At 29.1% G+C, this 12,500-nt stretch overlaps 1 protein-coding gene across 1 annotated transcript in view; it reads left to right on the forward strand.

The window, feature by feature from the left end:
- Positions 1-12,500, forward strand: part of LOC119599962 (venom dipeptidyl peptidase 4) — a 51,042-nt gene that overhangs the window by 29,242 nt on the left and 9,300 nt on the right. The window contains exons 2-6 of the mRNA XM_037949925.1: positions 5,850-5,964; positions 6,099-6,197; positions 6,272-6,366; positions 6,622-6,707; positions 7,127-7,587. Coding sequence (XP_037805853.1) covers positions 5,850-5,964; positions 6,099-6,197; positions 6,272-6,366; positions 6,622-6,707; positions 7,127-7,587 — 856 coding nt within the window. The remainder of the gene's footprint in view (positions 1-5,849; positions 5,965-6,098; positions 6,198-6,271; positions 6,367-6,621; positions 6,708-7,126; positions 7,588-12,500) is intronic.

Raw genomic sequence — 12,500 nt, forward strand, 5'->3', positions numbered from 1 at the left:
TTTAACTGTGTCGGATTTTACATATACCACCGATATATTAAAATTATATCACGATTACTATTTTCATAAATTTTGGTGAAAAACCTTTTATTGAACCCCATACGCTCCCGGGGGCATGTTACCTTGATGAAAGACTCTCATCTTAGTGTTATTGCAATCCCGAGGACTATAAACTGATGATGATCAAATGTATCCTCGACCTTTCCTTGGAATGATTTGACATTGGGTCGAACCAGAGAACCACATAATCTGGTACCACGGGAACCGGTAGCCCCCAGGGCAGAATTTCGAACATTGTCTTATCCCGGTTATTGGAAAGGTCCCTTCGGGGCGCAGGTGGCTTCGCGGGAAGAAAATGTCGGTTAAATGACTGATGCACTATAAAGTCCATAATTCAATATAAGTTCGGTGCTATTGCCGAGACAACAGATACCCCACAGAGGGGGGACTGTGGCACTAAGCGTTGGAAGTGAGTTGGTGTTATGTGTATATGATACTTTATGAATTTCAGGAGTATGCGGACCTTATCCACCCGTATACCTAGAGTGTGTGTGTCAGATGTTGTTCTCTATGAGTGCATCGAATGAATGAGAAGTATGCTGAGTATTTCAGTTTACCAATTACACCTGTATGTGCTGTTGCCGAATCAACAGAGGCCATACAGTCTGCTTGGTTGTAAACGGAAGTCATGTTTTGCATCTCGAAAGTTAAAAGATTAGATAGTTCGAGTACTTGAGCAATGAGCTTGTATATGGACTGTTTGAACCATGTGCCAAAATTGCCACCAGCTTGTAAGAAGCGCAAAGCTCATCCAGTTGAAAAAGTACCACGTGAACATCTTGACCCATCATCGAATTATTTTATGCATTCGTATTTCATTTTACCTATGTTCGATATCTGTGGAGAATTGCACTCAACAAATCGCACACTCAAATCCAACTCAAAGCCATCTCATATGCGTTATTATAAACGGAAGTGATGTTTCTGCATTTCGGAGTTAAGCAACGGGATAGTCAATGGTCAGAGAAAGGGGCGGTGGTAAATCGTCTAATAATCTTACCCTGTGGTTGTTGATCGAATATTTCTATCTTCTGGACTCTACATTTTCATCAGCAGCATAGTGATGGAAACTGGAGATTTCGAAATATAGTACTTTTGAGGGTTAAAAGTATTATTTTTCCTGATATTTTTATCTATTGACTAGTTTACAAATTAGTCCATTAACTTAAATATTCTATGGACTAGTCTATCGGCTTATCTATTGACTCATCTATCGACATATCTAGTCTATTTACTACTATATGGACTAGTCTATTGATCAGCCTATTGACTAGACTATGGACTAGTCTGTTTACTATTATATCTTACTATTTTAACGGCTAGTCTATTTAACTAATATATGTATGTACTAGTTTATCATGTAGTCAATGGACTAGCCTTTTTGTCCCATGACGGGGACAAATCTTAACGAAATTGTTTATTGGGATGGGAAAACACGTGCGTAAGTTAATAAACACATACATATTTATGAATATTATTAAACTTATCCTTTATTAAAAAGGAAGGAATTTTAAAACTGCTTTAGTTTTCTCAATAAAAAATATTTTAAGGACAGTACTAATAAACATACAATCAGACAAACAATTAATTTAATTTATTTACAATAATATAGAAATTTGAATGATAAATATCCGTTTGTTGTTATTGTTTATAAATTTTATTTCAAAATAAATATTACTATGTATGAAAATAAAATAAAGAACAAGAGGAAATGTTGGCAAATAATTTTTAATTAATGTGAGTTTATTTGCTTTTCAGAAGTAATATTTTAAAAATAAATCTTTGTACTTTGAAACTTTCATTAAAATATTCTATTTTTAAATAAATTATATTTTATTAGAATCTATTAAAATCAACTTATTAAATAGAATTTATTAAAAAAAGAAATAGTTGAATGTCCAGAATTTCTACTTTTACCTAATGTTCCTCTTTTAAGGTAAATAATATACTTCATATTCATAATAAATACCACTTATGATGACGGTTTTTAAAAATGTTTATATAATGTATATATTTATAAAATTATAATCAATATCATCATAAAATTATAGATATCCATCTATCTACTCATTCATACATAAATGTTTAATTTCATATATTGATACACGTGTTTTAAGTTGTACTTTTTTTTATTCAACGACCCTTTAAACGACCTTGTGTTTTTTCATATTTGATATGAAATTTGATTGATATGTCAGTGAAATGATTTATAAAAAAATACCACAGCACGTATTTTGTTAACAAAATTATTTTATAATGTTCCAACAATAATTGTGATAATTTTCTCAACCTTGTGAATTGTGCAATTGTCTACTTTCAAGAAAATTAATATTTTATTAATATTTTTATGACAATAAACGAATTTTTAGTAAGTAAAATCAGCAGCTGAATTTTTCGTTAGGGTTAAATTGATTGGAGGATCATCAAATCCTAAGAAATATACAAAATCTCAAAAGAATTTCATAAAAAAATTTAACAATTTGTTGACAAAAATGAGATTTTCTAAAAGAGGAGTTATATGGGGCAGGGGCTTAATACGGGGCTATTCTTATTAATATTGATAGAGAGATTTATGTCTATATTAAAATTATGTATATGGAATTTCATTGTGTTATTAGTATTTATAAGTGAATTTTGACCCTCAAGTCATTTTCTAAAAGGGCCTTTGTATGGCGGCTAGGGTCAAATGAATCCTGATCATTACGAAAATTGGCAGTATAATTTAGACTTTTGTATTTAAACTAATTTTTGCCGATTTTTTGCAGAGCTACAAGAACATTAAACATATTTATGAGTTTAAAATCTCCATTCGGAAGGAACGGTTGTTTGGGCCTAGGCGAAATAATGGACCGATTTTAAGCATTTTCATTAGGCTTGGTCCTTGGGTCAATCGAAAAGCATGTGCTAGATTACATGGACAAACGGACGGAAAAAGAAAGTGAATCTGAGCTGATTGGTATGCTTTAAGGTGGATGTAGAATCAATAGATTTTCGGTATTTTTTAGTTCTTCAACTCAAGCAGACATAACTATAGGATCCTAATGGAATGAAACTTTATAGCACTAAACATTGTGGTACTTTTTTGTACTTCAGCTAGTATTTTTTGAATTTTTTTAATATTACACCTAGAAACATAGAATTAAACACGAAGAGTCCTGGTTGATTGAAATCAGTTGGAAAACTTTTTCGTTTTTTTTTTAACACTATGGTGAAAGTGTTGTTGTTTATTTCAATTTTGACAATTCATTGATTTGTTATATTGTTTTCATTCTAAATTAACCTAATTTTTAGTTTAACATTGTTATTGGCAAAAAATATTTTACATTTAATTTTAATTCAACAGAATATATTGACAGGTGGTTGATACAAAATAAATGAATATTTGATAAATGTTTAAACAAACCAATATATTAGACAAGAAAAAAACACCAAAAGATTTTACTATCAATAAAAAAATTGGCTAAACATCATCATACAATTGCTGAGGTTAAAGACCTTTAAAAATAATGTAGATTAGAATCCTAAAAGAAAATTTGTCAGGACTAAAATCAAAATGTATTTAATTTTGAAATTAAAGTTTAAAATTGTAAGATTTTTTGTCAAATAGTGTAAAGAAATGCATTGAAAGATTGTTTATAAACCTATAATAAAGAATATACATTCTGGATCTGTCCGTTTAAAACATGATTAGGCCTAAAAGAGCAGAGCTTTCAGGATGACATCTTTCCAAAGTCAATAGAACTTCGACATGATCTAAACAAAGGATTTTATTTGTATTTAAAAATAAAATCAAAATTTTACTTTCAACCTAAATATGTTTTGAATATTTTAAAAACTTTGAAGAAAAACTATAGAACACATGACTACTTCTTTAACTAAACATACAAAACTAAATTTATAGTAAAATAAAATTATTGAAATTCCATTAAATAAAGATTTAGTTTTTATTAAATAAAATTATAGACAATAAACGATGTATTTGTATTTATAGCCCACATCCAAACATATGCACATGTCTAACGCCCCACAGTGGGGCAGAATGGAAATTTTTTGGAAATAAATCTGGCATTTCTAAACGGCTGATCGGATAAAATTTGGCGTGAGCGTAGCCAAGGAGTATTCGAGTTTAAGTTTTGAAGATGAACCCTGCAGATGCCCCAGGGACGGCGCTGTGGCGGCTCAAAGTAGGGTACCTACGACATGTAAAATTTTTAAACTCGTGCCATTTTTTTGTTTTTCACCCAAATACAAAGTTATAAATTTTTGAAAATTTAAGCATAAGCATTATAAGGATAAGCAAACAAATAGAAAATAGGTAAATATAAGATTTAAATATGTGCTGTCATACTTAATACTAAAATATGAAAAAGATGAAATTAAAGGACACAGGTTTAAATGAACATATTTTTGAATGTAATTGAGATATTGGCTTGAAATTTTTTGTAAAGGGTCGAGAATTTCCATATCTAACTAAAAAATGATATTAAGGGATACATATGGACTAAATTGTTGTAGCTATCTGCGATCCTATTAAAATTTTGATATAAATCATAGTTTTAGAAATTAAACAAATATGTAATATATGACAAAATCTTTATTTATGAACAAAACTCAATGAAATTTTCAACGCTTGTTAAATTTGTCATTTCAAATAAGAATATGCAAAAAAAAATTGAAAAGGTCAAAGGGCATCCCGCAATTCCCAAAAATAGGAATGAAAATCCCAAAAATGGGATTTTTTACTTTTTTGCCCATAGGGTCCACATTTCTTTCAGGGCTGGGAAAATACTTTTGGAGTAAATAGAAAACATATTGAGGTTTCCAAAACTGCTTTCAGTTTTCTGATCCCAGCTTTGGGATTTTAGAACATGTCGCCCAAAGTTGAAGTTTTGATAAAAAATAGGTCATATTCGGAAGGACGCAGTGGCAACATTTTCAAAAAATAGGACAAGTTTTTTACGCCAAAGCATTCTGCGTAAAGATACCTTTTAGAAAACTATAAAATTGTTATATGTTCTTAATAAAATTTTATTTTATTAATAAAAGAGTTAAGACACATTTTTGGCAAAAAAACGCCAAAAATCTAAAATTTTTTGAATTTTTAAATTAAAAAACGTATATTTTTGGATCTGTAAACAATATTGATCTGAAATTTTTGTATATTATTGGAAATTTTGTTGTCTAACTAACAAGAAAAAATTGAGTCCATTTGGTCCAAAATTACGCCCGGTATTCAAAAAAAGGCGGACCAAGGTATGGTAAATTTTGTATCACTAAATTTTTAAATGCCTATAACTCGGATATTATAAGAGATAAGTAGTATGTCCAAGCATGTTTTTTCAAGATCTCGTCGAGCGCTTTCTCAAAATATAAAAATCTTTGTATTTGGGTGAAAAACAAAAAAATGGCACGAGTTTAAAAATTTTACATGTCGTAGGTACCCTACTTTGAGCCGCCACAGCGCCGTCCCTGGGGCATCTGCAGGGTTCATCTTCAAAACTTAAACTCAAATACTCCTTGGCTACGCTCACGCCAAATTTTATCCCGATCGGATCAGCCGTTTAGAAATGCCAGATTTATTTCCAAAAAATTTCCATTCTGCCCCACTGTGCGCCCCCCAAAATAGCCAAAGAACAAACAAAACAAAAAAATTGGAAAAACCAATTAAATAAGTAACAATATAAAAATAAAATTGCATACAATAATAAATAATGAATAATCATAAAAAATACTAAATAATTGTTATTGATGTTGTTTGTTTTTCTTATTTTTCTTTGTATTTTGAACAGGAATTGGTGGCCATTTCCCCTGAAAGGCGTAATTGGCGTGGTATTTTTATAGCATTACTGGTCATAGCAGCCGTATTTAGTTTAATAATATTTTCCATATTTTTATTATCGCCAGGTAAGTTAAGGAAAATTCTTCTTGTTAATATTTCACATTAATTATTTGTTTTTTATTCTTTTTTACAAATAATAAATTTTGTTTTAATTTTATTTTATTTTATTTATTACTCTTATTTTCGGAAAATTAATTAGAGGATGAGGGACTACGCATACGGGGCAGCAGATTAACATTAAGTGATATTTTAGGTAAACGCTTTCAATGGAAACCATTCAATGGCACTTGGCACAGTGGTATGTATTTTGGAATAAAAAATCAAGTTTTGGGAAAAATTCTCATCATGCCATCTTATAAACTCTATTTTCAGACACTGAATTAGTATTTCGTGATCCCAGTGGTGGTTTATCAATAGTAAATTTAGATAATTATACAACACGAGTTTTAATGACCAATTCAACATTTGTAAGTTGATTTTAAATTAAAATTAAAATTCATTAAAATTAAGACAAGCATTTAAGTTTTAAAAAATCCAAATTGTTGAAATAAAAGTCCGAAATATTTGAAAAATTTTCTCGAAATGTTCGGGAGATTTTGAACTTTACTAGTAATTTTCGAATTTAATTTCTAAAAAAGTAACGAAGCAAGTTGAAAATATTTTCAAAATGTTCTATAAATGTTTACAAAAAATAAAATGTATTTAAATTTTATTTCTTTCAGCGCCAACTGAATGCTGAAACATATTTAGTAGCACCAGATCTTAAATATGTCTTACTGCAGTCCGATAGTAATGCGGAGGGATCAAGGTAAGAAAAACAAAACCAAAAACAAATAAAATCTAAATTCAAATGAAAATAAATAAATGATAAATGTTTAATGAATTTCGAATTTCATTACAAAAGAAATAAAAAGAAAATCTAAAGCAAAAACAAAAACAACAAACAAAATTAAAAGTGTTCTGTTTTTGTTTTTTGCTACATTTTGATAAATATTTAAAATAGCTTTTAAATAATATTATTTACTTAGTGTTAAAATTAAGTAAATATTTAAAAATGAGTATATCAAACGGAAATAATTTAAATGCACTAAAAACACTAAACAGGCCACTTAATTTGTTTATTTCAATATTATTCAAAAACATTTAAAAAGAAAATATTAAACGAAATTTATTAAATATGAATTTAAAAACATCTAACAAAAAAACTAAATTTTTGTTTTACCACAGACATCATGTCTATGAGGTGCAAACAGCAAATACATTTCCTTTGGGACCAACGGAAAATATAGCAGAAGCACCACGCCTGCAATTTGTTTTATGGGCTCCCTACAACAACCATTTAATACCTAGTAGTATTGGTGGCAATGCAAATAATGGTGGTGTCAACACAAATTCCATTTCTTCTTCCTCATCAGCGACAAACACACCCACAACTCCCATACCCACACCCACTAATGGTAGTCCGCTGTTGAATAGTCTCGGTAGTGGTGCCAGTATGGCAAATTTAGTTAAACCTCCACCACCCATTCAACTGCAACAACAGAATCAAGATGCCTCAACGTCAGTACTAAGCAATGGTTTGACTAAAGCTCTGGCCCAAAATCAAGCCATTGCTTTTGTCCACGAAAATGATATCTACTATAAACCTAAAGTTCAGGGAGAACTTGTGTGTCGTATTACAACAACAGGTGAGTGTTTACACAAAATTTTGATTATTTTTAGGAACATATAAATCGAAACCATAAGAATCTGGGACGGAATTACTGTATAAATAGACACGTGATCAAATAAGCGTTCGCAACGAAAACACATTTCGATACCAGTATTAACCTAAAATGTATTCAAAATTATTGGCTGATAAAGTACCAGTCATAGAACGAAATAGTACCAAAAATCCTTTCCTGGAGATTTTCACTAATTTAGGACTCTTAATGCTTAATTTTATGTTTCTAGGTTCATGAAGAAGGAAAAAGCTCTAAAAAGTCCACTTTTATATGTTTTCTTTCACTAAATTTCATGTTTATGTGAGCAATGTGTTAGAAAATTCCAAAAGGTACCTTTTTTTCTCACTTAATCCGGGCTCTACATACATAATTTCATGTTTCTAGGTTTAATATTATAGAAAATTCACAAAGTGCCTTCTGTAGAACGAAAAAGTACCAAAAAGTCCACTTTTATCTGTTCCCACTTAATCCGGGTTCTACATACTTAATTTCATGTTTCTAGTTTCAATATTATAGAAAATTCAAAAAGTACCTTTTGTAGAACGAAAAACTCCGCTTTTATGGTGTTCTCATGTTTCTAGCCAATAACAACACACTGCTTCATTCGTAATTATTGTTCTTTCTTTGCTTTGTTGTTTTTTGTTGCTTGTTTACTGTTTCTGTCTGTGCATGAACGAAAAATCTAAATTTTTGATAAAATTTTCAGAGGTAATCTCAGACTTTTGCTCATATCTTCCTTATTTATGGACCGAATTTGCTGATTTTAAATTGTCTTCTATTCGATCGTATGTCTGATAGAATTATTGAAGATTCGGATCTCGCAGATGTCTGGGTTCTTCTGAAAACTGATTTCAACATACACACGGACAGACGGTCAGACGGGCATGGATAAATCTAAAACTTCGTTAAAACACGTTGTGAACACTTATATTTTCCCTCAAAACTCAATATTTTGGTAGAAAACCTTGAAGAAACTAAAACTTATAACTTCGTTAAAACATGTTTAAATTGAAAAATAATCTTATTTTGTGATTAATTATATTCTCCTTCAAAAATCGAAACTAAAATCGCTTAGCATTAGCTTATTTTGTGATCGCTTATATTTTAGTCGGAAACACTGATAAAAATAAAATCGCTTATAACTTCGTTAAAACACGTTTAAACTGAAAAATAAGCTTATTTTGTGATCACTTATATTTCCCTTCACAAATCGACATTTTCGATAAAATAAGCTTATTTTGTGATCACTTATATTTCCCTTCAAAAATCGATATTTTGGTCGGAAATCCTTATAACTTCGTTAAAACACACTTAAATTGAAAAATAAGATTATTTTGTGATCACTTATATTTCCCTTCAAAAATCGATATTATGGTCGAAAACCTTATAAAACTAAAATCGCTTATAACTTCGTTAAAACACGTTTAGATTTGAAAATAGGCTTATTTTGTCATCACTTATATTTCCCTTCAAAAATCGATATTTTGGTCGAAAACCTTGAAGAAGCTAAAATCGCTTATAACTTCGTTAAAACACGTTTAAATTGAAAAACAAGCTTATTTTGTGATCACTTACATATCCCTTCATAAATCGATAATTTGGTCGAAAACATTGAAGAAACTAAAATCGCTTATAACTTCATTAAAACACGTTTAAATTGAAAAATAAGCTTATTTTTGATCACTTATATTTCCCTTCATAAGTCGATAATTTGGTCGAAAACCTTGAAGAAGCTAAAATCGCTTATAACTTCGTTAAAACACCTTTAAATTGAAAAACAAGCTTATTTTGTGATCACTCATATTTTACTTCAAAAATCGATATTTTGGTCGGAAATACTCATAAAACTAAAATCGCTTATAACTTCGTTAAAACACGTTTAAATTGGAAAATAAGCTTATTTTGTGATCACTTATATTTCCCTTCATAAATCGATATTTTGGTCGAAAACCTTGAAGAAACTAAAATCGCTTATAACTTCGTTAAAACACGTTTAAATTGAAAAATAAGCTTATTTTGTGATCACTTATATTTCTCTTCAAAAATCGATATTTTGGTCGAAAACCTTGAAGAAGCTAAAATTGCTTATAACTTCGTTAAAACACGTTTAAATTGAAAAACAAGCTTATTTTGTGATCACTTATATATCCCTTCATAAATCGATAATTTGGTCGAAAACCTTGAAGAAACTAAAATCGCTTATAACTTCATTAAAACACGTTTAAATTGAAAAATAAGCTTATTTTGTGATCACTTATATTTCCCTTCAAAAATCGATATTTTGTTCGGAAACCCTGATAAAACTAAAATCGCTTATAACTTCGTTAAAACACGTTTAAATTGAAAAATAAGCTTATTTTGTGATCACTTATATTTCCCTTCAAAAATCGATATTTTGGTCGGAAATCCTTATAAAACTAAAATCGCTCATAACTTCGTTAAAACACGTTTAAATTGAAAAATAAGCTTATTTTGTGATCACTTATATTTCCCTTCAAAAATCGATATTTTGGACGGAAATACTTATAAAACTAAAATCGCTTATAGCTTCGTTAAAACACGTTTAAATTGAAAAATAAGCTTATTTTGTGATCACTTATATTTATTTCCCTTCTAAAATCTATATTTTGGTAGGAAATCCTTATAAAACTAAAATCGCTTATAACTTCGTTAAAACACGTTTAAATTAAAAAATAACCTTATTTTGTGATCACTTATATTTCCCTTCATAAATCGATATTTTGGTCGAAAACCTTGAATAAGCTAAAATCGCTTATAACTTCGTTAAAACACGTTTAAATTTAAAAATAAGCTTATTTTGTGATCACTAATATTTCCCTTCAAAAATCGATATTTTGGTCGAAAACCTTATAAAACTAAAATAGCTTATAACTTCGTTAAAACACGTTTAAATTGGAAAATAAGCTTATTTTATGATCACTTATATTTCCCTTCAAAAATCGATATTTTGGTCGGAAATCCTGATAAAAATAAAATCACTTATGGTCGTTAAAACACGTTTAAATTGAAAAATAAGCTTATTTCGTGATCACTTATATTTCCCTTCAAAAATCGATATTTTGGTCGAAAACCTTATAAAATTAAAATAGCTTATAACTTCGTTAAAACACGTTTAAATTTAAAAATAAGCTTATTTTGTGATCACTCATATTTTACTTCAAAAATCGATATTTTGGTCGGAAATACTCATAAAACTAAAATCGCTTATAACTTCGTTAAAACACGTTTAAATTGGAAAATAAGCTTATTTTGTGATCACTTATATTTCCCTTCATAAATCGATATTTTGGTCGAAAACCTTGAAGAAACTAAAATCGCTTATAACTTCGTTAAAACACGTTTAAATTGAAAAATAAGCTTATTTTGTGATCACTTATATTTCCCTTCAAAAATCGATATTTTGGTCGAAAACCTTATAAAACTAAAATCGCTTATAACTTCGTTAAAACACGTTTAGATTTGAAAATAGGCTTATTTTGTCATCACTTATATTTCCCTTCAAAAATCGATATTTTGGTCGAAAACCTTGAAGAAGCTAAAATCGCTTATAACTTCGTTAAAACACGTTTAAATTGAAAAACAAGCTTATTTTGTGATCACTTACATATCCCTTCATAAATCGATAATTTGGTCGAAAACATTGAAGAAACTAAAATCGCTTATAACTTCATTAAAACACGTTTAAATTGAAAAATAAGCTTATTTTTGATCACTTATATTTCCCTTCATAAGTCGATAATTTGGTCGAAAACCTTGAAGAAGCTAAAATCGCTTATAACTTCGTTAAAACACCTTTAAATTGAAAAACAAGCTTATTTTGTGATCACTCATATTTTACTTCAAAAATCGATATTTTGGTCGGAAATACTCATAAAACTAAAATCGCTTATAACTTCGTTAAAACACGTTTAAATTGGAAAATAAGCTTATTTTGTGATCACTTATATTTCCCTTCATAAATCGATATTTTGGTCGAAAACCTTGAAGAAACTAAAATCGCTTATAACTTCGTTAAAACACGTTTAAATTGAAAAATAAGCTTATTTTGTGATCACTTATATTTCCCTTCAAAAATCGATATTTTGGTCGAAAACCTTGAAGAAGCTAAAATTGCTTATAACTTCGTTAAAACACGTTTAAATTGAAAAACAAGCTTATTTTGTGATCACTTATATATCCCTTCATAAATCGATAATTTGGTCGAAAACCTTGAAGAAACTAAAATCGCTTATAACTTCATTAAAACACGTTTAAATTGAAAAATAAGCTTATTTTTGATCACTTATATTTCCCTTCATAAATCGATAATTTGGTCGAAAACCTTGAAGAAGCTAAAATCGCTTATAACTTCGTTAAAACACGTTTAAATTGAAAAACAAGCTTATTTTGTGATCACTTATATTTCCCTTCATAAATCGATAAATTGGTCGAAAACCTTGAAGAAGCTTATAACTTCGTTAAAACACGTTTAAATTGAAAAATAAGCTTATTTTTGATTACTTATATTTCCCTTCATAAATCGATAATTTGGTCGAAAACCTTGAAGAAACTAAAATCGCTTATAACTTCGTTAAAATACGTTTAACTTTAAAAATAAGCTTATTTTGTGATCACTTATATTTCCCTTCAAAAATCGATATTTTGGTCGAAAATCCTTATAAAACTAAAATCGCTTATAACTTCGTTAAAACACGTTTAAATTGAAAAATAAGCTTATTTTGTGATCACTTATATTTCCCTTCATAAATCGATAATTTGGTCGAAAACCTTGAAGAAGCTAAAATCGCTTATAACTTCGTAAAAACACGTTTAAATTGAAAAATAAGCTTATTTTTGATCACTTATATTTCCCTTCA

This window comes from Lucilia sericata, unplaced genomic scaffold, assembly GCF_015586225.1.
Source record: "Lucilia sericata isolate MDLA Ls3-8-SP2 unplaced genomic scaffold, ASM1558622v1 Contig000097F_arrow, whole genome shotgun sequence".
NCBI classification, from domain to species: Eukaryota; Metazoa; Arthropoda; class Insecta; order Diptera; family Calliphoridae; genus Lucilia; species Lucilia sericata.